The following is a 27,575-nucleotide window of genomic DNA, read 5'->3' as shown; positions in this document are numbered from 1 at the left end:
CCATTTTATAAAGTTTGCCTTGTCCATTACCTCCAAAGAGTTGACATCAAGGGAGTAAATTCTTCATATCTGTCTTTTTCAGCTAGAAGTCAATTTGGGCTACTTCTAAAATTCTTACATCATTAATATACTTTTTCCTGTCTTTTTTCCTTTTTCAGGATAGTATCCAGCTAAGTTTCCATTACTAAAATGATCTGTGTTGGAACAGCTACCTACACCTGGGATGCTAAACCCCCAGCCCATGAGCCAAATCCGGCCTATAGAGTCATCACATCTGACCCAAGGGACTCTCCACAGGTCCAGAAATTTGGTGGTGGGGAAGCAGTGGCAGCATTAATTGCTGCTCCCCTGCCACCATGGGCCAGATAATGTGGGCTTTTCTGCCAAATCACACCAGTATGTGGCTGGATCCAGGTTCATGTGGTCAAGCCAGCATGAGTTTGGATCTGGATTCATGGGGTCAGGATGTCATGTGGCTACATCCAGGCACTCAGGGCTGCACTCATGCACTGATCCTGCATGTGACTGAGCCTGTGAATCAACCTCATGCCACCTGTTGAACCTGTGGGGGTGGAAGATTGTGCACTGATCCAAACCAGTGTATCTAGCTCACAGGGCTCCCCACAGGTCAGAAAATGTGGTGGGGGAGCGTTGACTATTAATGCGACCACCCTTCCCCCTGCCAAATTCCCAAACTCCAAACCTTGCATGCCTGGTCAGAGCCAGGCCATGCTGCGTCTCCCCCTAAGGCTGGGCCACTCCCTTTTTTCCCCTGTGGGGCCAGGTTGGGGCTGGGTCATGCCCCCTTTCCCTCTGTGTCAGCCCATGCCCCTTTCCCAGCTACAGGGCTGGGTCATGTCCCTCCCTCCCCCACCCTTTGCAGAGCCAGGTGAAACCCCCTTCCCCTGCCCAAGGGGCACAGCTCAGGCTAGGCTGCCTCCTGCCCAACACCACATGACCAGATGATGGCTGCTGCACTGGCCCCAAACACTTGATCGGAACATCATCCAGACCATTTGGACCAGGCACTGTCGATCTAGCCCACTGGGAAAAGGGTTGAGCACCACTGATTTAGATTCTTTCTGTCCTCCAACTGGAAGCCTGCTTTGATAGCTGCTAAGTAGGAACTTTATTTATGGGACTTTGCCTCCAGTTTTTGACGCAGCATGGCATTTATGTCAAATTATATACATAGACCAAAGCAAACAAAAGAGATTTCTCCTTCTGCCACAATCATAAGAGAAGGTTGCTTTGTCGGGTATACGTACATCTTGCCTATCAAACAAAGATACTAAGCTATATCATCCTATATGCGAGACAAGCATGGCGTAGTCTTGTTCTGGATCAACCTCACTGGACCAGGACAGTTATTAGAGAGGCCAAACTGCTGAGCTACTGCTTGTTTCTATGTTGCACTTATAAAACAGTTTTATTGCACTCAAGGGAAGAGTGTCAGTGTCACAATGCAATTATATATCTAATGAGCCTGGGCTGGAGGAGATCCCTCTTCCTCAAGAGATCTCCTCTGCGTATAAAATCACCAGGACTGTTCTACCAGTATGCCTCAACATGTAGCGTCAACCTAATAAAATAGTGCATCTGGAAGAAAAGCAAAAGTGTGAATATTCATTGTTTCACCAGCTTTTCTCCTTAGTAGAGTAGCAGGAGATGACCATATAAGCTGGAGGGAGAGGGGGGTTGGAATAGATGACTTCCTAAGGAGGTTCCTTCCTGACGTATTTATCTGTAATTCTAACAATGGATGAAATTGTTGGATTGCCTTGGTGTCATACTATTGTTGGTGTCATACTATTGCATTTATTCTAGTTTAGTTCCTTAGCTTTGAATAGCACTTGTAGAGTTTAGAGCTGGAAGAGGCCAGCTTGTTTGACCTACTGTATATCACCTTTACACAGCCCTTTCTTTACGTGGTACTGAGCATGTAATTTGGATGTCACTCGGCACATCTACATGTTCATTAATGCAACTTACTTACTCGCATTTAAGTTTAGTACTTGGTTAACCAAGTACTAAATCAATGTGCAGTAATTTACACTACTGTGCAGTAGCACTGGTGCATGGGTTTTTAATATCGATTACTGTGCAGTAGCCTAATATTACTGCTCAGTAGTGTATTAGCATGGTTTTTGCCCAGAATGCTACTGTGCAGTGTTATTAGGCTACTGTGCAGTTAGTGTCTCGTGTAGATTGTGCCCACTGAAGTGCAACTTATTTGGCTAAAGCAGTTTTTCCAGAAAGTCATTCTGTGTTAAGAATCAAACACTTGTCTTGGTAAGTTTGTTTCTGTGGTTAATTGCCCGCATTGTTTAAAATGTAGTGCTTTATTTAATTGTTCTGAATTTTTTTTTAATTTTTTTTTGGATAAGCAAAATAGACTAAAATCTCTAGGACTTTCACTGTAAAGCATTTCCTCTGGCACTCAGATCATTGTTGTGACCCTTTTGTGCCCCTTTTCCACCTTTCCAACCTGCTTTATTTAAACAGCAGTCCTATAAGTCTGAATGCAAAGTTAAATTCTCTACTCTTGCTTAATGTTTCCCTTATTCCTACATCCAATGATTGCATTAATTATTTGTGCCCCTGCAAGGAATGCACTAGGAGCTGTTTGTCCACTCTGGCTCCTGGGGGCTGTTCATAGTCATAGAAAATAAAGGCTGGAAGGGATCTTAAAGTCATCTTGTCCAGTCCCCTACTCAAGGTAGGATCACCCCTCTCTAAGCCATCCTAGACAAATGTTTGTTGAAGTTTCTCTTAAGGTTCCAAGAAGAGAAATTCCGCGTCCTCTCTAGGTAATCTGTTCTAATGCATAACCACCCTCATAATGTAAAACTTATTCCTAATATTGACCTAAATGTGCTTGTACAATTTAAGACTGTTATTCTTTGTTCTGTCCTCTGCAGCCACAGGGGAGTCTATCACCATCCTGTTTGTAACCAGAGATAATGTGGTATTTGAAGACTGTTATCAAATACCTGCTTTGTTCTTTCTTTTTCTGGACTAAATAATCTTTTCCTCATTACATTTCCCAGACTTCTAGTAATTTTTGTTGCTCTTGATGGACTCCTGCTAATATTTCCACATCTTTCTTGAAGTGGAGGGCCTAAAACTGGACACAGTACTCTAAATGAAGCCTTTCCAGTGTAGAATACAGTGGAAACATCCCTTCACTTGCAGGTGACACTTATTAATACAGCCCAGTGTGATATTGGCCTTTTTTACAAGAATATTCAGGTCTATTATAACTGCCAAGTCCTTTTGTGCAATCTAGCTAGTTAATTCCTGCCCCTCTATTTGTACATGCAATTGTTCCATCCTAAGTGCAAGAGTTTGGACTTGACCTTGTTCCATTTCATTTGATTACTTTCATACCATTTCTCCTGTTTATCAAGATCTTTCTGAATCCTAATCCTACGCTCTAAAGCATCTGCAACTACCTACAAATTTGCTAACTGTGCACTCATTCCCATCCTCCCATTAATGAAGAGTCACTACTTTACAATATATGTTCCTTCATTCTGTAAGCACAACCCTTATTGCTTGATGTATAAGTTTGCATTATATCTGAATTAGTCTAGTCAACTAAAATGGTACAGGTGATTGTATAACTGCCCTATCTTTGTTATTTACCACTCTGCCTGTCTTTCTCCTCAGCTCCAAATTTTATCACCGGTGACTTTCTACTTATTTCCACTTCATTGACAAGTATGTTGAAAATGTTTGTTTGATCTCAGGGAATGAAATCAGGTCTGTTTTGACCAAATCAGATTTCCAATCAGGTTGACAGGTATTAATTATAGTCCTGTTTTTTATTAATTGAATCCCATTTAATTTACTCAGGATTAATGTCAGGCTAAGTTTCCTATGGCTATCCAGCTCATCTTGATTGTCTTCTGCATATTGATAAAAATACAACATACTTCCAGTCTTCCGAAGTTTCCCAATTAGTCCAAGATTTATTAAAAGCTAACATCAACAGGCCAGAAAGATCACCTTGAACAACTCATAGTAGTTTAGGTGCAATATCTGTTTTTTAAAGGTTTATAAATATTGTCATTTGCTTTGGTTACTGGTGGACTGGAAAGTATTTCTTCTTCCGTTGTCAAGGAACACAAGTGCTTGATCCTTCTTCCATGCTCTATTTAGAAAGACATATATTTATTGAATGCTTCTGACTTTTGTGCTCCAAAATTAACAATTTTACTATTGTCATCAGATAACGAGCCTATATCATTGCTGGTTTGTCCTTCATTCCTAGTATACTTTTTTTAAAACTCCTTCTGTATTATCTAGGGTTTTTTTAAAATGGGATGGTAATGGTGCTTCTGAGGCTATTTGATCTATCCAATAAGAAATTGGTCTATTTAGTTAAGAATTCCATTTCTGTGCCTTAGTTTTTCAATTTTTAACAAAAGGTATTAAATTTATGACTAGTTCATGAGGCATCAATTAATTCTCTAGATTTTTCAAGACCAGTTATAATGTGGAATCTTCAGGGAGTTTTGATAAATATTGTTAGGGAGTTTCCTAAACCCTGTGGTATTTTTGCAGGAGTTCCATTCCCACTTTTCATTCTGTTCAGTTTTGCTTGTATATTTTAATACTAGCTGTAAGGATACAATGAAAGTTATTTATAAAATCTTTTTTTCAACACTGCTATAAAACATCTTTTCTCACCAGTTTATTTTTTAGAAAACCCACAAACCCACCACAGAAAACCAGCAGAAGCTGAGAAATGAATTGCACTTAATTCTAAACTTAAAGGCTAAGGACAGGCATTCAGAAAGCCTGAGCCTGAATTGATTCAATCTTTGCAAGTTAGTCTAACCTGCCTAGGTTGAACTGGTTTGCAACTGCACTAATGTTCGCTCTGGACTGACAAAATGCAGGCACATGCCTGCAGTGGCTCAAGCTAGAAGCATAGAGCAGCCCTCCCATTCCTTCCAGTGCTGAGCTGAGGTGGGGCATGGCAAGGCCCCAGCAGGACATTCAGATTAGGGAGGGGTGTAAACCTCCACCTTGCCTGTACCATCCCAGGCTTCTCCCTACTTGCTGCTCAAGGGGCAGGAGTGTTGCCAGACCCTAGCCCCTGGCAAGGACTCTGAGGCAGAGGGACAGGTGTGGAGTATATGCATCTATTGATGATACTGATCTTTTTAATCTCACTCACCATGCTTCTGAAAATGTGACAGGCAAGGGAGCCAGCAGGGGACTGATAAAGACTGTGTTAACCCATCGACAAAACAAAAGCTTCTCTCATTAGTTCAAGCTCTTCTTAAACAGTTTTTTCCAAGGAAGGAATGGAGGGGCATTACCAGCTGACCTGTTGATTTAGCTCCAGAAAAGACCTAAGCAGACACTGTTTACCTGTCCCAGTGAAACTGGAGACAAACACATACACCTCTAAGCATTAGCTAGCATACCACATGCCTAGGGTCAGTGGGCCTGGGGTCCATGCTGTAGGAAATGGGGGGCGGGGATCCGTGCTTTTGCAGCGAGGGTGGGGGCAGAGGTAAGCCAGGCAGACTCTGCTGTGCGTGTAGTCTCCACCAGAGCTCTGGCTAGAGAGCAGAAGGGTGGGGCCAGCTCTGCTTTCTGGAGCAGACAGCCCTGCCGAGGGCTGCAAAGCATCTGGGATGCTGGGGGACTCTGGTTTAACTTAAACCAGCAAGGAGTCTGGGACAGACATTGCATAAACCAGTTAAGTCTGATACTACATTCAACTAGGTTTATCTTAAACCAGTTTCGGCCATTTTGAAACCGGTTTATGTGTAATGTCTGTCCCTGGCCAAAGGGCCTTAGAAAATATCTCAGTTATTATGTAACTGACTGATTTAGTGACCCTTGGTTAGCACATTGTAAATAAAATCCTCTACTATATTTTTGGGGGGGCAGTATAAGGACTAGCAATCATACAGTTCATGGAGTTTAAGCTGAAGATAAATAATACATAAACTTTGTTCTGGCCTTTTACATAGGGGTGATTTTAACCATATGACAGATGAGCTTGTTTCCCAACCCAAACTCTGCTCAATTTAGAGGAGTCTGAATCCTCACCATGTGAAGAAAATTAGTAGTACAGAAAAATGAGAATCAAATCTCTTCTCAAAGATGAGTCACAGCAAGGAATATATAAAAATATAGAAAACTGCTATTTGACTCCTTAAATCCCAGTCAGGTCTTTCTTTAAGCATTTTGAGTATTTCAGGAGTAATTGCATTTCATAATAAATTTCTTAATATTAAGATACAAATGGGCATATTTGCAAAGATGCAATGTATTTGTTTTCTGTATAAGTAAACACTCCTGCTACTCAGACATAAGAAAGAAGGGTAAAATTCTTTGCTGATCAAGATTACATTATATGTATTTGCAGGGGGGTTTCATGCATTTTTTCCTTACAGTATGAGTATACAGAAAAGTTACTGTCAAGTAAGAGCTTGTGTTCAGAGCATGAGTTACTCAGAAATAACTGACTGTGTGCACATTTTTATTCCACAGTAAATGTAAGGTTAGCTTTCCCCTCAATGAAAATGGGGGAAGCAATGTTACATTTCAAAGATTTCATAGACATTAGGGCTGGAAGGGACCTCGGAAGATCATCGAGTCCAGCCCCCCGCCCAAAGGGCAGGAAGCCAGCTGGGGTCATAGGATCCCAGCAAGATAAACATCCAATTTGCTCTTGAAGGTGTTCAATGTAGGTGCTTGAACTACCTCCGCTGGCAGGCTGTTCCAGACCTTGGGGGCTTCGACAGTGAAGAAGTTCTTCCTTATGTCCAGCCTGAAATGGTCTTGTAGTAGTTTATAACTGTTTGACCTCGTCATCCCTTGGGGCGCTCTGGTGAACAAACGTTCCCCCAGATCCTGGTGGTCACCCCTGATAAACTTATAGGTGGCCATCAGATCACCCCTGAGCCTGCGCTTTTCCAGGCTAAAGAGCCCCATACCTCTCAGCCTGTCATCGTAAGGTCTGTTTTCCTGACTTCTGATCATGCGCGTGGCTCTTCTCTGGACTCTCTCAAGCTTCTCCACATCCTTTTTGAATTGTGGAGCCCAAAACTGGATGCAGTACTCCAGCTGCGGCCTCACCAAGGCTGAGTGCAAAGGGAGAATGACGTCCCGGGATCTGCTTGAGATGCATCTATGGATGCAAGCCAGCATTTTGGACACTTTACTAGCCGCAGCATTGCACTGCAGGCTCATGTTCATCTTGTGGTCAATGATGACCCCCAAGTCTCTTTCTTCCATAGTGCTAACCAGCGTAGCACTGCCGAGCTTATAAGAATGCTGCAGGTTTTTCTTCCCAAGGTAGAGAACCTTGCATTTTTCGGTGTTAAACACCATCAGGTTCTCATCTGCCCATTTGCTGAGCTTGTCTAGGTCAGCCTGGATCACCTGCCTGTCTTCTGGTGTGGATGCTTTGCCCCAAAGTTTGGTGTCATCGGTGAACATGGCCAGTCCGCTTCTGACTCCAATGTCCACATCATTAATGAAGATGTTGAACAATATGGGTGTCCAAGGACAGAGCCTTGGGGGACCCCACTGGTCACAGGACACCGTGATGAGTGGCTTCCATCAGTTATTACCCTCTGGGTCTGACCACGGAGCCAGTTTCCCAGCCAGCGGATCGTGGTGGACCCAAGGCCACAATTGGCCAGTTTTGCCAAGAGGTGATCATGGGATACCAAATCGAAGGCTTTTTTGAAGTCAAGATATATGACATCCATCTCTTCTCCCTTGTCCAGGTGATAGGTCACCTGGTTGTAGAAGGAAATGAGATTGGTCAAGCAAGACCTACCCGCAACAAACCCGTTCTGGCTATCCCGTAGGATGTTGGCGTCGGCCAGTCCATTAGGGATGGCCTCCTTAATAAACTTTTCTAAGATCTTCTTCCCCAGGATAGAAGTCAGGCTGATGGGCCTATAGTTAGCTGGATCCACTTTCCTCCCTTTCTTGAAGATAAGCACCACATTGGCCTTCTTCTAGTCTTCAGGCACTACACCAGACTGCCAGGAGTTTTCAAAGATGCATGCCAGAGGCTGGGCTATGATGCTCGCCAGCTCCTTGAGTACCCTGGGGTGTAGATTGTCAGGGCTGGCTGACTTGAAGGTATCCAGCTTCTTATGGTGTTCTTTCATGAGGTCAGCATTAATGGAGGGCAGGGGATCTCCCTCACCCGGACCTCCCTGTCCCGTAGTGGGCATGGGCGTCCCATGGAACTGATGAAAGACCGATGCAAACTACCCATTTAATAGATTGGCTTTTTCCTGGGCATCAGTTGTCATTTGCCCCATCTGGTTTAGCAGGGGTCCAATGTTGCCCTTGCTTTTCCTCCGACTCCCCACATATCTGAAAAAGGACTTATTATTGTCCTTGATGCTTGAAGCTAGTTGGATTTCAGTTGCAGCCTTGGCTTTCCTGGTTTGCTCCCTGCAGGACCAGACCAGTGCAGAATAATCCTCCTTGGAGGTGAATCCCATCCTTTGTAAGCCTTTATCACAGATCTTATATCAAAGTTAGGGGTAAGCAGAGGAAGTCACAACAGATAGTTGAAGTGCTGTAAATTCAGATTCTAGCTTGGAGTAACTTGTTTGTGTGCCCATTCTTCGAAGTTACGCAAAGTATATTAAATACCAAGTATAGTGCATAGACTGAATCATTTGCAGAAGCTGGGAGGAAGTTACGCCTCCAGTTATGCCACAATACAAGGGTCTTTGCTATCTAAGAACAGTTTCTTAAATATCTGTTGTGTGGTGCAATTGGATGTATTCCCAACACAAAGCAATTGCTCTTCAGGAAGTTCTGTATAGGCTGGAGTTGAATTAAAAACATCTGGAGTATTTCACAAGAGTCAAGAAAACCCCACCTCTCATTTCAACTTCTTACAATATGCTAGGAAAGAACTACTAGACAAGAAGCTTGTTAATTTAGTCTAACAAATTGGTATCTGTCCCAAAAATGTATGGAAGAGGAGGGAACATATGATGCCTCTGAGGAGTAAAGAATCCATTAGAAGTAGTACCACAGTGGCCAGTCTGGAGATATCAAAATATGATCTAAGTTTTTTAATGTTTAGCCAACAGACAGAACTACTCCAATTATAGAACCATAACAAACACAATCAAAGCAGTAACCCCACTGTCTCCCTTGGACTGACAGAGAGACAAGATATCTGTTATGGAAGTGCATGGAGGTATAGGAAGATAAATCCATGAACCTAAATTGTGAGTTTCTTCTTTAAATCATTGCTCAGCAACATTTTCAGGCTGGAATGACCCAGCTTGAGTCAGAGGTGAGTACGCAGATGCTAGGATTCAGCTGGTGCTACTGCCACTTCTTTCCACTGTGGCATGAGGAAAGTGTCATCACCGTTGTTTTATCAGGCCATGTCCTTGTACCCAAGACCTGGTCTGTCAAGCACAGTGGTTCACCCACATCTACCCACCTCTCCAGCAGAACACTAAGGCAGGCACATATGTCCAGAACACTCCATCTGGGCCTAGGCAGATGCCCACTTCCTGCTACTGGACTGGCTAGCCAAGGTCGGCTGACGTCTTACCTCTTCCTATATAAGCCCCTCACACAGAAGGCGAAGGGTCTAGGTCAGGAGTTCCCAAACTGTGAGTTGCGACTCCAAATGGGGTTGCAACATCAGCGGATGGGGCCATGAGGGTGGAAAGCTATGGGATGGGAATCAGGGGCCATGCTGAGGAAGTGGGACCATAAATGGAGTCACGCTGAGGAAAGGTTTGGGAACCACCAATCTAGGCAGCATGGTAGAACCCTGTGCCAAGGATGCTACACCTGTGGATTGTGCTACTGCTGGCTCTTATGGAGTCTCTGGATACCTGACCTTGAGTTCTGCCTGACTTGACTCTAGCTTGACCTCCTGGATACATAACCAAGCTAGCCTTATAACCTTGTGCTCTGCCTAAACCTCTGGATCTCTGACTTGGTTCCCTGGACAGATCTCCTGACTTCTAACTCCCTGACTTTTCCTGACCCTGACGTAACCCTCAGACCTGGCTGTCCATGGCCTGACATAATGGCTAGGGACAGACATTACACATAAACTGATTTAAGTGATCAGAAACTGGTCTAAACCTGTAACAGAACAGATGTTCAGTGCACATAGACCAGTTTGAAAGTGGCAGAAACCAGTTTGAGATCAACCTGGTTGAATGTAGTATCAGACTTAACTGATTTGGCTCAAACAGGTTTATGCAATGTCTGTCCCAGACCCCTTGCCGGTTTCAGGTAAACCAGACATGCCAGCAACCCTGCATGTTCTCTGGGCTGGGCAGGGCTCTCTGTTCCATAACAGAGCTGGCCCCTCCCCTCTGCTCCCTGGCTGGAGCTCTGGTAGAGCCTGCTTCCCCCTGCCCTACCCCACCTCACTGCTCAAGCAGAGATACCCCCTCCCCCCATCTCCTACAGCACAGACTCCAGCCCCACAGACCCTAGGCATGTGGTATGCTAGCTAATGCTGAGCGGTGTCTCTGTGTGTGTCTCTTCAGTTTCACTGGGACAGGCAGACAGCACAGTGACCACTTAGGGCTATTTGGAGCTAATCAACAGGTCAGCTGGTAAGCTGCTTAAGAAGAGTTTGACGAGTTTGTTTGCCTTCTTTTTGGTATTCTACTCAGTACCTGATATTTGTGCTAATGCAAATCTGGAGTAAAGTAACTGACATTGGTGGATGGCAAAAAGAAGTTTTTTTGAGTGGCTCCAACAAATATACAAGAATGATAATATATTAAAAAAGATAATAAAAATTCTGAAAGTAGGCATTTCAATAGTTTTAGCATATTGTATAGGCTATTAGTTATAGTTTTGTGCTGCATGAAGCATTTCTGGGGAAATGTGAAGTAGAGACTATATGTAATTCAGCCACTTCAAGAAAGAAATTTGGCATGTCCTAATTGATCTGCCCATTTTTCTCATTTGTGTTTTGGCCATTGAAAATTAGGGCTGTGTGAAGTTTCAGTCCCTGATTCGATTTGGCAGAGATTCGGCCTGATTCAGTGGCAGAATCTCCCAATCCGAATTGAATCAGAGGACCTTTTTTCTCTCTCCAAATCAAATCAGAATCCTCTGAATTGATTCAGAGAGATTTGGAAATATTCAGAGATTTGGACATAGAGACAAATTTAAATGTTTTTCCTGCATGCCTCTAAGTAGCAGGGGCTTGTGAATGCTGCAGTGCTAAAGAGAATGGAGTGTCCCACAGAAGCTCAGGGGACTCCCCAACACACTCAGCAGCAGACCCAGAAGTGGGCCAGAAGCACTTCCGGGTCTTCCAGGAAGCATGCCGGGGGGCCCCCTGCACCCCACCAGTTCAATGACTGGTGCCTCCTGGGTCTGGGTGGAGCACCCAGGGTCCCCCTGCAGCCAATCACCAATCCAGGGAGGCACAGAGGTGCCACCCAGCACGCTCCCCAACAGACCCAGAAGAGGACTGGACATACTTCTGGTCCACTTCCGGGGTTCACCATGGAGCATGTAGAGAGCTCCCCCCCACACTCCTGTGGGACACTCCATCCACCCAAGCTTTGCAGTGATCACAAGTTGCTCTTGTACCTCTGAATCTGACTCAACTAATCTGAATCAACTAATCAAATCACTGCCCCAATTCAGGCTGAATCCAAATAGCATAGGGCCCGCTTCGCACACCCCTATTCAAAATGTAGCATAGAAAAACTTGTGTAGATATGCATGTGAACAATGGGGCTTGCCAACTGATGTTATTGTAGTCTTGCTCTCCTTACTTTTGTGAGATGATTATTATGAATTATTTCAATTCTGTCTGGCTAGTATTAAAAACTAACATAAATGATGATGGGCTGAAAGAGTGATTTATCTGGAGTATTTTTATAAGACCCATTTAATGTAAATGACAATTTATGTAGGATGTTGTAGATGGGTTACTTTGCCATGAAGGATTTTTTGTTTCTGTCCTGGTGAAGGACCACCCATGGGGATGCCAATTAGCTAATTAATCCAGAGGGTCATTAGTCCTCTATGACCCACAGGTTGCTAGCTTTGGGGCATTTAAAGTTAGTTAATTTCCCTGAGCATTGATCTACTGCCCGACCCCACTCAGAGTTAGAAAGGGTAGCTACACAGTGCAACACACATAGATTGAGCAATATAAGCTGTATTACATAATAAAACCTGATCAACAACTACCCAATGCAATATTCCCATAACACCTGAGCTGCAACACAATAAAGTACACCCAACAGAACAATAACCCAACGCACATCCCAAACCCAACGTCCCTGGTCACACAACCAGTCAACAACACATTACAATGAGCTTCGATAACTACACAGTTAACTGCTATGCTACTTCATAGACAACCCAGAAACCAAAGATGGCAGGCAAGAACGCCCTGGGCCCAGTCAGCAGGAGAAACCCTCTGACAGTCCTGGAGGATTTCTAGCTTTTCCCTGCTTAGGTACTTAGCACCTCAAAAAGGAAAAGGATGATACTTTACCCAAATGTAGAAGAATATCTGCCTTTTGGCTATATTTTGTGTAGTGCTACATGTAATGCTGGTACAGTTAAATGTAGCACTACAGTGGGCTCCTCTACAGTCCTCAGCATCCTGCAACCCTGTGGTCTTCCTTCTCTCCTACTCACCAAGTGGCATGGGGGTGGAGAGGGGCAGGCGGCGTCAGCCAGCCTTCTGTCAAACTCACGCTGCTGCTCATTAAGGTTTTAATGAGCCCTGGTAGATACCTGTTGCCTCCACTTTAAGGGGCACGGGAAAGATTCACTTTTCTTGCAGAGGTAGCACTGCAACAGGAACACCAGGAAAAGCCCTAGTAGCAGGGAACAGAAGAGCATTCCCTAAATCCAGCTGATGCCCATGTCTGCTATGAGCGTGTGGGGAGCAAAGGAGCAGTCCCCTATCTCTCTGTTTGGAGAGCATGTCATTGAGGTAAATCTCTAGCCATGGGTTTGGAAGGCCCTCACACCCCCATAGTGAATAAATATTTGTAGTGATACAAAGTGCAGAGACACTCTGTAACACTAGAAATGAATGCTGTCCATACCCTGTTTGACCCTCGCTGGCACATAATTAAGCATATTTCCAAGGCTTTAAAAGCTTTGCAAATGAAAATAAAACTATTAGCTTTTTTCATTGTATAAGTAGGACCTAAACTGCTATTTCAACCCATGTTTTGCCTTGTATATTATATACAAGTTTAACTGCTGAGAGCATCACCTCTATTATTTAATAGTGTTTCTCATCAATAAATTATGACATTTTGATATTATGTAAATTTGTAGCAGTATTTGGCCTCTTGAAACCACAGACCCCATACGCTCTTAAATTATACATTATAATGTGGAGAGACTCTGCACAAACTTTATTGTTGGTTGCTACTGTTAATAATAATAGAATCTGATCTAAATTAAGTTGTATTTTTCATGCTGAAAGGATGAATAGAATTTTATGGTTCTGTTTCCTTTTCAGTAGCAAAACCAATCCCAAAGAAAGTGTGCAAGTGTGCAGTATGTGTTTAAAAATAAAAAAAGGGAATGAGGAATTCTGGAGATGACATGTTTGGAAAAAAAAATACTTCAGAAATATAGTTAGCTATAGGGATTTATGTAAATGTTTGTATATATTTAAAGGATATAATATATCCTACCAAAGAGAAGGTTTCTTCGCTCAAATTCTGGATCAAGTATCATTTTTCTAATCATTGCAATAGTCATTTTTAAAAAAAATTAATCACGTATGTAGAAAGAAGAATCTAGTAAAAGGAGTAATATAACAATAAGAAGAAAGTGTCTGATGTGAAAAACAAAAACATCAAAGCCTTTTGGTATAAAGTAGACTTTACATACACAGTCTAATATATATATTATGTATATATACTGTAATAGCTATAATGTGTAGCTTTTCTCTATACAGTATATTTATAATCTCTATTTTTTATATATGTGTGTGTGTATATATATATATATATATATATATAAAAATAAAATAATGCTTTTAAACGTTGATATATAGCAATTCTAGACAGAAGAACAGATATATAGCACATAATTTTTTTTTTTACTAAAATTTAAAAACTTAAGGAAAAACACTGCCCCGTTGCTGGCCAGAGCTGTTGTTCTTGCCCATGTTATTTTAATATTGAAAACTGCCCACAAGGGAATAGTGATGAGCTAGACAGCTCAGTTTCAAGTACCTGACTGACCATCTCTCAGCTGCCAGATAGGAAGGCCTTGGTTTCCACAGAAGCCAAAAAATTATGTATTTTTCATGTCTTTATTAGCAAGAAGTCTGTGTAGAAATAAAACAAGGGTCTGGAACTACAAGTAAAAGTCATTAACATTGCTCTAATGGCATAATATTTTGATTAATCAAAGAATATACAAACATTTTAATTTACAGTAAAATCTCTGCTATCTGGTATTTAACCAACTGGAATACTCCATTAACCAGAGTTTCCAGTCCGCCAGATGGATGTGACGGAGGGTGGGGGAAAGCACACATGCGGCGGCTGCTGCCACCCAGCACCCTGCTCTATCACCGCTCCGCGTGCAGTTGCCGCCACCACCCTCCCTTCCCCACCCCGCAGCCAGACAGAGGGGGGGAGAGGAGAGGAGAGGGTAGGGGGCAGGGGAAAGTTTGCACCCACCACCCTGTGCTGCTGCCATTCCATATGCAGCTGCCGCCACAATCTCACTACCCCAACTCCACACTATCTGAAAACCCTGCCAGGCTATTTTAGATAACCAGAGTTTTTATATGATCGGCAATCCCCTTACCCCAGGGATGCCAGATAACAGAGATTTTACTGTATATAAAATATCACTTATTTATATTTTTATTTACATAAAATATAATTTCTTCCATATCCCCTCCTGATATGAGAGGGGGATATGGAAGGAGATGGCCAGTGACTTGAGATAGATGCAAAAAACCCAAAATGGTAAGTTTTACCCACTTAGAGTTGGTTTATACTTCAGCCACAAAGACCAGTATTTTACTGTTCCCTTCACTTCCTCTCTACCATTGTTATACAAGTAGGTTTCACTGGGTTTTTTTTTAATTGATTTTCTGTGCATGAAGGTTAACATGATTAAAGAGTTCCCCTTTTACTCAGATGACGCTTGCTTTCCGTATGCCAAGGAGTAGATGAAGAATGGCGGAAGCTGCATCATCCCTAAGTAAAAGCAAAAGAGGTATGACTTGCAGTAAACTCAGGCCTAGAGTAAGCAAGCATGATTGGTGACGTGAGTGTAATTGCATCTGCTTATACCAGGTCTGCATTTAATCTGATTATCCTAATATACTGTTACGGTGACCCATACCAGGTGTTGTTTAAGCAGTAGTCCAAAAGGTCTTGGGGGGAAAAAACTATGTTCTCAAATATTAGAACAGCAGCACTTTTGCCTTATTTTTGGTATTTACAAATAATTCCAGATTTAATATATGGGGCATTTTATGCATTTAGATGTAAAGCTGCTTCTCCGCATCAGCAAATTAACTGATTAGCTATCCCATGCATTATAAAAGTGGGATTGTAATTATGTACAGGTGTACTATCCTCGACTCCTGGAGCTGAAGTCCTAAATTACTAACTGTGAAGACTGAGACATGAGATGAGAAAAAATTGGGTTCTGGATATGGCTGTATTTAAAAAAAAGAAAAGGACTGGAGGGCAGGCTGGAATAATTTGAGCTAAGGGGAGGGGGCATGTTTGGAGTCTGAAAAGTCAGGCGGGAAGGAGAAGAGCTGCAGTGAAGTGAAGAGGGATTGTGGTTTTTGCAGGGTGAAATGTTAATGGAAACAGACATGGATGGGGGAGACAGAAAAAGAAGGTATGTGAAACTGAAGACACTGAGGCTGAGGGATAGAAGCTTGAGTCACAGATTAATAAACACAATTTTCTCTCTTCAGCTGCAGACATAAAAAAAATAGTGCTTTAGACTCCGTGCACTACTGTGCCAAGACCATCGCATGCCCAGAAGAGGCATCACATTACTTGGAGCTGGCTCACCCAATGTCTAGGGCACTTGAGTGGGGGGTTTTTGGTGCTTTATCTAATACCTGACTGACTCACTATTAGGTAAAAGCACCAAAATGGCCCGCTGAAGCGCCTGGTCTATACAGACACCTTAAGAGCCAAGTTGAACAAATGTGCTGCCTCTTCCGGTAAAGTGTGTTTTGTTTTTTTCCCCCTACACTTGTCAGTGCCCGTTCTGCCTAGTCAAGTGGGCATCCTTTTCAAAACCTCTCTCATTTCTTACAAAGACATAACAAAATGACATGACCATCTCAGGCTTAGACTGTAAATATCTGGACAGCCTGCAGAGGGAAACTAGAAAACAAGATGGGCTTTGGTAGTGCACTTCCCATATAATTTCTACTTTGTATAAATTTAATGAAAGTGGCATTTCATTATATAATGTATGTTGAACATTTTGGATGTTTAGTATTTTTGTTGTTATACAGGTATTTTAAAAATCATTCCTTTAACAAGTTTAAGAGTAAATTAATAAAAAAAATACGTTACAGTATTTAATTGTAGCGCAAGAGAGAAATCAAATTGCATGATGTTGCAGGCTTGTACAGAACAATGAAATCAGTATCAAGTCAGTTCGGTGAAAGTTACAGCTTCTAAGAAACAAGCAACAACTTCAATAAACAATCTGCTTTCTTCTTAGTTAAGATGCTTAACATTACTTGCACACTGGACCCATTTGCATGTTAAATGTAAGACATGATTAATCATGCCTTAAATTGTGACCCAGCTACACATTCAACCAATTAATGGCGTGATAAAACAAACAATAAGCTATAAAGTTATTTCAGAAAAAATGTGTCATAACTTTGTAGCTTGTTTTGATCATGCTATTTATTGAACATGTGGACAGGTGCTCCTATGTGAATGTTACTGCATATCTCTCCCATTGCAGAAAGTTGCAGAGGCAAGCTCAGGTTCTAGCTTTTGTACCAGGGTAGCATGAGGGCTTCAGCTAACCTGATACAGTCAAAATACTTCAAACTGAGGACTAACTGTTAGAGTTTCAGGTGCATCTCTAGTGTCTTGTCACTGTGGCACAGGTCAGTAGAGCCCAACAGCTGAGATTGTGCAACTTGTTTCAACTCTGAAGGAATTGTCACCACTCTTATACTTTTCTTCTCTCTCAGTTCTGATTTGTTCTCGTACAGTGAGGAAGCGTATCTCCCTGTCTGTCTTGCCCACTATAGAGAGCTTATATTCCTAGTTGTTTATCCATATGATTAACCATGCAAATAACCCTGTAAGTATCTGACGTAAATCTTTTCTACTAACAAGATTTTTCAAAACCGATAAGCTCAATATAGTTCAGATTGCTCAATAGAGCAGTTTGCATAATCCATATAGCTTCAAGTGTGGCTTGTAATTAGCTGTAGAAGTGTCAGTACTCTCCTTCAGTCCGATTCAGCAAAATTAGTATCCAAACATGTATTTGAGTTCTTTTCTCACCGGGAAATGTATTGACACTTTCTTGGATGCTGATAAATAGAACTGGGTTTATTGTAATATAAAAGATTTTTAAAAGTCAATCTGTTAAATAAAATAACATGAAGGAGAAGATATTGAATCTCAGAGTCCGGCAAAACTAAACTAAAGAGCAACACTTGAACGTAAACCTTTTAGAAACGTCACTGTGGCATACAGTTAACTTTAGCTATAAAACTAAAGAAAAAAAGATGTAATTAATTCTGAATATTGTCCATAGAATGTAGAGCGTTCCAACAATTCCCTACAGGACTAAAGGGTCATTTGGTTCCCAAGCAACCATCTACATCAGATTACTAAAGCAAAATAGTAATGTTCCTGTCATTAAGCAGAGAACCCACTTTCATTTAACATGATTTCTCCTCATCAGTAAAGCATAGATATAATTTATAGTAATTGCACTGTAGGAACAAAGAGAGCTGCTTTCTGACTGGATCTTCTGTTTTAATGTTCTTTGAGTTGTTTACTGTACTTGAGATAGCTTTAATAATAATGCTTTTATGGTACTTTAGAGTGCTGTTGATTGATTAATTTTCACAGTAATGCTGTAAGCAAGGTAATACTTTGTAAAACAAGGTAATGGCCTATGTTTTATCCGTGAGAAATCTTTGACATAAGAAGGTTAAATGATTTGTCCAAAGCATCTTGCAAATTGATTAGAAAGCTGAGCAAAAACTCAAGAATTGTTCACTTTCAGTCCCATTCTTATTCCACATAGTCTGGCTGCCTCTGAAGCATAATATTCATTTTTCTTTGTGCAGTTCATATATGAACATGGAAAACATCATTACCAGGGATACGGGTTTTCCATTTCCCATGGAAAAATGTGCCTTTTAAAGGAAAAAAACCTGGGAAACTACGGGTTTTCCCTTGCAGGCTGGCAGAATTCCAGCCTGCAAGCGGTTGTTTGGGGGTGAGGGGAGCGGGAGGAGGGAAATTAGGCAGGGAGTGACATACATGTGTTCACATACACGTACACATGGCTGACAAGACAACCAGGTAGCAACCAGGCAGCTCCCTGCAGGTAAGTATATGGGAGGGGCATGGTGATGTGTGGGGGGCTGGAGGGTAAAATGGGGCATGGAGGGGCATAGGCCATGTGGGGGGGCATAGGTGGAGTGTGGGAAGGGAATGGGGTACATAGGCAGTAACTGGGGGCCGGGAATGGGGAGGACACATGCCCTCCCATATTTCTGCACCTACAGCAGGGTGCAGGGCTGCAGCCTGGCTGGACTGGCACCTGCAGAAGCCACCTCTGCAGCCCAGCATGCAGGACCCATTGTGGAAGAGCATAGTGGGTTGGGCAGGCTCGGTGCTGCTGCCACCTTGAGCACCACACCACCATGGCCTCCAAGATGAAGTGCCCCCACCCTCCCAGCAACAGCAGGGGGGCACAACTCCATAGTGCCTCCAGGGGAGCTCACCTTGACAGCCAGGACAGTACAGCTGGCATGTGGCTTGCAGTGGCGATGCCAAGTTGTGCCCTGCCACTGCTGCCGGGTGGCCATGGTGGCACAGCGCTTCCTCCCAGACTTGGTTCCACCTGCTGTGGCATGGGGCGTCAGCCTGCCCAGTGCCAGTCCAGCCAAGCTGCAGCCCCATGCCCCACTGTGGGTACAGAAATCTGGGGAGGCACATGCCTCTTCATGCCCCCCCGACATGTTGCCTATGGCATCGCCTATGCCCCCACACCCTCTGCCCCACTCACATGCACACCTTTCCCCACATACTAGGGGACTGAGACCTGGGGACAGGGGGCAGCAGGTCAGGAGTGAGAGGCACCAGCAGGGCTGGGGGGATAGGGGACTGTGGTTTGGGAGTGAGGGCCACTAGCATGGTGGGGGTGTAGGGGGTTGTGGGTTGGAAGTAAGGAGCAATGGCATGGGTAAGGGCAGGGCACTGGTATATCAGGGCTGCTCAATGCCACAAAGAATGGAGCGGGGGGAACAGCCACAGTTGGACACACATTCTGGTGAGCAAAGGAGGCAAAGGAGGTTCTGATTTTCCATGATAAGAAAACAAAATCAAGTGCCAAAATATATAGGTATTTAGAATTTATTTTTTTGTAATGATTTAGGCACTAGTAGGCTTCCAAATTGCTTTAAAATTGTAAATATATCAATAGAACATTGTATTCAGTTGATACTTCTATATATAGTGACATTTCATTTTAATCACAGAAAAATGTGGAACTTGGGGGTTTTAACCAAAGAATTTTGGAGTTTTTATCAGAGAATTTTAGATTTTTTTAACAGAGAAAACCAGTATCACTGGTGATTACACTGATAATGTAAGAGCACTGACAACAAAAAGTATATATCACCTGGTATTTTGTTATAATTATTTAAAGTTGCTGTTGGTCAAAAAGCTTTGTGTGCATCTGTATACTTTCACCCCTTTGTGCATTATATCAAAGGTATATTGGACAGAAAATGCATTGCATACCCAGTAGTTATAGAATAAATATGTCTTGTTGATATGAGATATGATGTAATTGGCAGCAACTGGGAGGTGCTGAGCAGATCTGCACTGGGGCCTCAGATGAGCAGAAGGCCAGATGCCTAATGCTAAGGAATGTATTAAATTGCAAATAACTTTTAAAAAACAGAAAATCAGATTAAATATATTAACAAATCTTGATACGTCAAAGTATTAACAAATGCCCAAAATACATATAGTAAGAATGTGTCTAACATTTATAGAAATTATGGCATGAGAGGGAAAGCTAGGCTGCATAAGTTACAAACATATTAAAAATGATAGTTTAGGCAATAATTATTTATGCAGCTCTCAATCCAGAGAATATAGTACTTCCATCTGACCTCAGATGATATTTTTCTTAACTAATACCAGTTGTTACTAGATGTGTAGTGTATTACTCATTTAAATCATCAAGTGCATATGTGTCTGTGAACATGCACTTGTATGAGACAGAGAAATTTCATTTTTTATAGAATCATTCTGTTGGCAACTGAGTTAACTAGCAAGAGCTGCTTTCTGTTGCTAACAGGGTCAGTTATTCAGTTAATGTAACTAGCCCACCATAAGTGGGATTTATATTGGTTGAAATTACTTTTGTATGTACTACTCAGGTGATTTCCTAATTCATTAGAGTGAAAGGTGTGGCTGATTAGCCCGCTAGTACCAATGCTTCCAACTTTTGCAGTGAATTCTGTGCCCTCAGACTGAAGAGTTGTTCAGTGGTCCAGTAGAACACACTGAAGATGATGTTTTAAAGGACATAGAGTCAAAAGAGGTGTCCTTCATGTTCTTCCACAACACACATTCTGTTTTTCTTTGTAGTACCTGATTTTTCTTTGTTTTTCCTTTTGTTTTCTTTTGAATGAGCTTTAGTTCAAGTGTCCCTGCCACCATTTTGAAGCACAGAGACTCTGATACACAAGACCTGGGAAGCTGCTGGAGTGCGGTAATTGCCAGCACATCGAAGCAACCTACATGCTTGTGTACATGCACCCAATGAGAGTAATTCTCTTTATGGTAGTCGAAAGAAGAAAATGTCTAAGGAGAGAAGAGATCAGCTCCAGGTTGGGAGTGTAATTGATCAGCCGTTAGGAGTGGAAACTCACCAGGGAAGCTGTGACACTGCACTTCTATCATATGAGGGGGAATCCCTGGGTGGACCTGGTCCTTAGAGTGTCAGCCAATTGGTACTTTCTTATGTACTCTTCAGTCCTTAGGAATGTACAGAGATGGGAGCCATTGCAAATCATACTGAGATGTCAGCAGACCAGCCCCCCTGACTGTAGACAGCTAGGAATACATGCTCTTGCCATGATTTGCAGTGCTCTGGATGACCAGGCACTATATACACTTCCCACCATGTCTTCATGACACTGAAAATTTTGCATAAATTCTTAGTGCTTCAAATGAGCACCTTGCCATCCCCTTAGAAAGGCAGATGCTCTGAAGAGATGATAAATGTGCTCCTTGTGCCTTTCAGGTATTCATATCTCCTGTCCTGTCATCTTCCCTGTGTGTCCGCTAGATGTACTTCTGTTTCTAAAGAGAGAGAAAATAGGTTTATTTCTCTTGTTTCAAAGGGCATTTCCAATGATCAGTCTGTTCCCCTGATTTTCAGAGATGTCCACATTAACTCTGTAGAGTACTTTATTTATTCAATCTTATATTTTTACATTACCAGTTATGGCTCAAGCTGAAATTTATGATTCCATGGGCAAAAATGCTAGCATGGAGTGTTACTTGTAATATTTCCAGTTGTGGTTAACAATAGAAAAGCTTTGGAGGGACTCATTATAAAAAAAAACCCCATAGGCAAGCCTCCAAGTTTTTCTTTGTGTGTCCGTTACAACCAGTGCGAAGATGTATCCTCTGAGTCAGAATCCAGGGACACAATTTTTACTGGAAACAGAAATGACTGGCAATCCAACTTTTTAATTGCTTTAAAAGGCTTTTAGTGCTATTTCTGCAATTGGTGTCATGCCTAAAGAAAATAAATACTCTCATTTTATTGTTCAGCCTGAGACATAGTGCCATATGTGTAGAAGTTACTTGTTAGATGTTTTATGGTTAAGATACTTTCATTGATTAATTTGATTTGTCTTATATGCCACCCTCCCCAAATAAAGGCCCAGGACATCTTACAATAATAACATAAAATATTAAAATAAAATGGCAAATAATAAGATAATCCCCCCCCCAAATACCGTGAACTTTAACCTTACCTGCAAAAATTCTGTCTGAGTAAAAAAGGCTTAGAGTGCATCCAGAAGATTTCCGGTCTTGGGCTCTTATTACCTTAAGGCAAAGAGAGTTCCAAATCTAAGGAAAATGTCCTCCTGCATATAGGATCATAGGAAAGTAGGGCTTAAAGGGACCTCACAAGGTCATCTAATCCAGCTCTCTGCTTGAAAGCAAGATCATCCCTAATTAAGCCATCCCAGCCAAATGGCTGTCTTGCTTTTGAAAACTTCCAAGGATGGTAACTGCACAATTTCTCTAGCTTGTTCCAGTGCCTGACCATTGCCATAGTCAAAAAGTTCCTTCTGGTCTCCAACCTAAATTTCCCCTGCTGCAACTTGAGGCCATTGCTTCCAGTCCTATCCCCCATGGCCACAGAGAAAAGTCCATCTCCATCCTCTTTTATAATTGCTTTCAGGTATTTGAAGACTCCTTAAATCCCCCTTCAGTGTTCTCTTCTCTGTACTAAATAGCCTTAGTTCTTTCAGCTTTTACCATATGTTATGCTTCCCAGGCCCCTAGTTATTTTTGTGTTTTGTGCTGGACTCTTTCCAATTTATCCACATCCTTCATGAAATGTGGAGCCCAAAACTGGACACAGTGTTCAATGTGGGAGGCCTCACCAATGTTGAATAGAGTGGAAGAATCACTTCCCTTGATTTGCAAGCTACACTGCTTTAACATAACCCAGTATACTGTTGTCTTTCTTTTTGCAACAAGAGCACATACTGGCTTATATTCAGCTTATGGTCTACTGTAACTCCCAGGTCCTTCTCTGCAGTCATTCCCTAGTCTGTATTTGTACAGGCAGCTATTGCATCCCAAGTGCAAGACTTTTTACTTGTCCTTGTTGAATCTCATCTGATTGAGGGCCATTTATCCAGTCTATCTCCAGTCTTCAGTATACCATTAATATGGTCACCTTCTACCCTGCCAAGTCCGCAAGCCCCAGTCCCTACATGGTCAGTCTCAGCAAAGCTATGCCCCCTCCTCCTGTGGGGCCAGGCCATGCAACCCCCTGCTTCTGGATCAGGACCTGGCCATGCCCCTTCCCCTGCATGGCCAGCACATGCCCTCTTTCCTCCTACTGGGGCTGGGCCCAGTACCAATACCTTCTTTCCCCCATGGGTTCTGGCCTAGTCATGCCCCATTCCTCCCCACCCCGCACAGAGCCCGGCCATGCCTCCTTCTCTCTGTGGGGCTGTGTTGTCTCCTGGCCAAGCCTCCTTCCATCTCCATGGTGCCAGGTCAAACTCTTTTCTCCTGTGGGGCTGCATTAGAACAGGCCTGCCCCCTACCTCCATCCACGTGGCCAGATGATGCCCACCATACCCACCCAGGCACTGGCTCAGAAAAATTGGCTGGATCCAGCCTGCAGACAGACTGGGCACTGCCACTGTGGCCCGACAGGCGAAAAGGTTGGGCACCACTGATCTAGGCCATTCTGGATCCTACTCTTTAAAGTATCTACAACTCCATTTAACTTGGTGTCATCTGCAAATCTGATCCCATATCTATCCAAATAATTAATAAAGTTATTAAGCAATACCCCACCCAGGACAGACCTCTGGGGAACCCTACTTGATACTGCCTCCCAAGCAGATATTGAGTCCTTGATTATTACTCATTATGATCATCTAGCTAGTCATGTGTCTACCTTAAGATACTTTTGTCTAGGCTGTAATTGCTTAGCTTGTTAATGACAAAGTAAAGAAAGATGCTGTCAAAAGCTTTGCCAAAGTCAAGGTATATCACATCCATTTATTTTTCCCTCTTTACAGAGCCTGTCACTATCATAGAAAGAGAACAGGTTGATTGAACATGACTTGCTCTTAGTGAATCCATGCTAGCTGTTTCTGATCATCTTGTTCTCCTCAAAGTTCTTCAAAATACTTCCTTGAGGACCTGCTCCATGACTTTGCCAGGTATCCAGGCCAGGCTGCCTAGTCTGTAATACCCTGGATCCTCCTTCTTCCCTTTCTCAAAGGTGGGCACCACGTTTGTCCTTTTCCAGTTATCTGGGACTTTACTGCCCTCCATGAGTTCTCAACAGGGATATCTAATGGCTCCAAGATTACCTCGGCCAGTTCCCTGGTTCCCCAGGGTGTATTCCATCATGCCCTAACCACTTGAAAGTATTCAATACCACTGCATAATCCCTTACCTGTTCTACTACTGTAGGCTGTTTGTCTCCTTTCCTTTCTTTACTGCCAACTTCACTTATCATCTTGTAGCTATCCCTGTTTGTAAAATTGAAGTAAAAAAGGCATTAAATACATGACCCTTCTCTGAATCATCTGTAACTAGATAGATTCCTTACAGAATGAGAAAAACTATGGCTTCTGGTTTCTCTGTAAGGGACCTATGGTTTCTCTAGCCTTTTACTTTGACCATACTTGTTATATCCTTTTTTATTATCTTTCATGTCCATTGCCAGCTGCATTTCAAAATATGCCTTGGCTTTCCTAATTTTCTCCCTGCATGCCCAAGTGATACTCTTATATGCATATTTAGTACTGTGGCCAATATTCCATGTCTAATAGGATTCCTTTTTTGAGCTTCAACTCATTGAAACTCATATGTAGGTAATACACTTTTGCATTTTGGCACAAATAGTGAAAAAAGTGCAGTTTAAGGTAGCAAAGGTGTTCCAGCCTGTTACAAAAAGTACACCCACTATATAATGGGATTGAGCTGGAGGATATAGTTTACAAATCTTTCAGACTTCATTTTAAGATTTTATGTGATGGAGAATGCTATTATGTCCTATCATCAAGTTACTTTACTTGTTTTAAAATACATGCCTAAATTTATATAGTTTCAGGGTCTTGTCACTGTATCTTTTATGCCATTAAAGTAGGTTAAAATGTCCTCGTCCAGGGCACTTGCCCTGGTTACTTAGAGAAAATGATCTAGTCACCTAATAACCTTCTCCATGGAAAATTAAATAAATTTTCCTAAGTCTTCCGCTGAAAGCCAGGCTTCTGCTCAAACCTAATTCCATATTAATCAAACAACAAGGACAAGACAAAGATTCTTCCCCTCATTTAATATGGGGAAAAAAGACCCTCATCTGGGATTTGAGTAGAATCTGGGATTTGACTGGGACAGAGGAAGGTCACAGGTGGCTTGGCTGCTCTAGCTCCAGCTCTGTCTTCTGCTGGTTCCAACCAAGGGTTGGGGTCAGAGATGCAGCTGTTTCCTACCATCACTGCTCCCCTGCCTTGTTGGTCAGCTGATGCTGCAGCCACAGCTTCAGCTGGACCCTGGAGTCCAAGTCAGAGCTGATGCCATCCGTGCTGCTTCTGGGCCAGGCTGGGAAACCACATGCTGTGTGCTCCAAGCTACCACCACCTGCCTCACACTGCCTGTCTCTTACTGCCTGTCCCACAACCTGGTCCCCTTCCACTGCTTTTCCTCCTATAGCTATGCAGGTCATGGAGGAGTAGAGGGACACGATGAATTTAACATGAATTTAACACCTGCCCTTGACCCTCCAATAATTAGATTCCAAATGGAAAAATTTAACAAATTTGTAACTTTTCCAAGCTTAGAATTGAATTATTGTCTTAAATTCAGAGTCATCTTGGATTTAAGTAAATATGGTAGCTTTATATGGAGAACAAATTGGGATTAATTATCAAATAAATGCATAAGGAAAATGTTATTTATTTACTGAAAATGTTAAGTTCTAAACCTTGGTTTCTAAAATTAAGCTCCTGAATCAACATATCATCATCTAAGTAGAAGTGGTCTGATTTTTTCACAGCTTCTAAACATCTTCAACTAGATTTTAGATTTATGAATAACTGAAAGTAGGGATCTTTTCATAAAAAATGTAAGGTAACCTTAATTACTGAGTGAACCTACCATCTCTGCCCAAGAGAAGACAAGCATTGATGCATATAAGCAAAATAATAAGAATTCTGATGGGCACATCTTTGAATATGAGAATGAGTCTCTTCTGCCTGCTCCATGAGGGTACACGTCTGTCACTGCACAGAGAAGGAAGGCAAAAAAAAACCCTCCCAAGAAAAAATAGACATTTCTCACACCATAAGTTTGGGGGGGGTTTCCTGCCTTTGTGGTTATGTAACCATAAAAATATGTTTTCAGTGGCTCTTGCCAAATAAGCATATAGGCTCCTCCTGTATATATATAAACTTCAGTTCCCACTGACCCTCTGCTCCTATTCTACAGAATCCATTTTAAATAAAGAGCTAGTTAATTTTAAACAATAATATGTTTCCAAATCTAAATCCAGAGGCATGATAAGCTATAGGAAAGTTTCCATTCAAAAGTGAATAAGTTATTTACACATACACAGCCATTAGGCTTAGGGCATTAAAATGGTGTACAAGGCTTTTCCATAGAGCTTCAGCAATTATTAGTCTTCATTCCAGTGACTTCACTGAACCAAAGAACAGTTAAACCAGCTGAGGATCTGCCCTTGTACTGAGACTTTTGCCCAGGAGTGAATGTCATTTATGGTGCAATAAACCACAGTAATTTTGTTAATTAATGTACATTAGTGAAATTCTATTTCTTTAACATTTTCATACTTATAAAATAGAAATAGTCTGAAATCTGGAACCTGTTTAGGCTTCATTTAAAATATGCAGCCACTAATTGGTCCAGCTAAATGTTAGAAAATTAATAAAAATATGGCCAGACGATTGTTTTGAATTACGGTTTATCAAAAAAGGAATAAGCTTTTACTTTTAAACACTACTCTTTAAAAATAAAATCTAATACCGCAGGCCCTTGTTCCACTTCCTCAATAACATGCCAAGAATAAAATAATTTCCACTGAAAAGTAAGCAAGCCATATGTTGACTTTTGCAGCATATATTAAAGTCAAATACTGCACAGTATGTTCAGATTTTATTAATGGAAAATTTGCTTTAGGATATTTTTAACATTATGGAATGTATTAAATGGATTACGAGGAAGAAAAGAGTAAAATCATGAGAATTAGCAGACATTTTATGAAGACTTTTAAAAGTTCTTTTCTAAGACACAACTCATATTTGATATTAATGTCAAGAGGCCTCCTTGTTCCACATGGTTTCTAAAGCATACTTATGCTCTTCACCTAAACAAGGCTGCAAGAACTGTGTATCAAACATCAGCATGAGCCTATGCAAAACTGAAGTGTCTGTGTACCAAGGTCAAGGAGACAGGAATGGAACTTTTGCAAATATTTTTAAAAATTCAAACTGACATTCTTAAATGTGGCTGAAATTCAGACAAAAATATATTTAAAAAATGCATGTTGCTTATTAAAGAAGTATAGAAAAA

The 27,575-nt window shown here is 41.9% G+C and overlaps 1 protein-coding gene across 8 annotated transcripts in view; it reads left to right on the top strand.

The window, feature by feature from the left end:
- The window catches only part of RNLS (renalase, FAD dependent amine oxidase), a 157,180-nt gene that overhangs the window by 59,930 nt on the left and 69,675 nt on the right, over positions 1-27,575 (top strand). Inside the window, exon 2 of one of the 8 annotated variants that reach the window (XM_090057435.1) lies at positions 15,150-15,228. The exons of the other annotated variants lie outside the window; for them this stretch is intronic. Within the exon in view, the coding sequence (XP_089913561.1) occupies positions 15,189-15,228 (40 nt within the window). The 5' untranslated portion in view covers positions 15,150-15,188. The remainder of the gene's footprint in view (positions 1-15,149; positions 15,229-27,575) is intronic. 8 annotated transcript variants of the gene reach the window in all.

This window comes from Crocodylus siamensis, chromosome 7 (genome assembly GCF_052110815.1).
Source record: "Crocodylus siamensis isolate JL-2025a chromosome 7, ASM5211081v1, whole genome shotgun sequence".
NCBI classification, from domain to species: Eukaryota; Metazoa; Chordata; order Crocodylia; family Crocodylidae; genus Crocodylus; species Crocodylus siamensis.
Note: the sequence above shows the minus strand (reverse complement) of the source record. Positions and strands in the feature narration are given on the sequence as shown.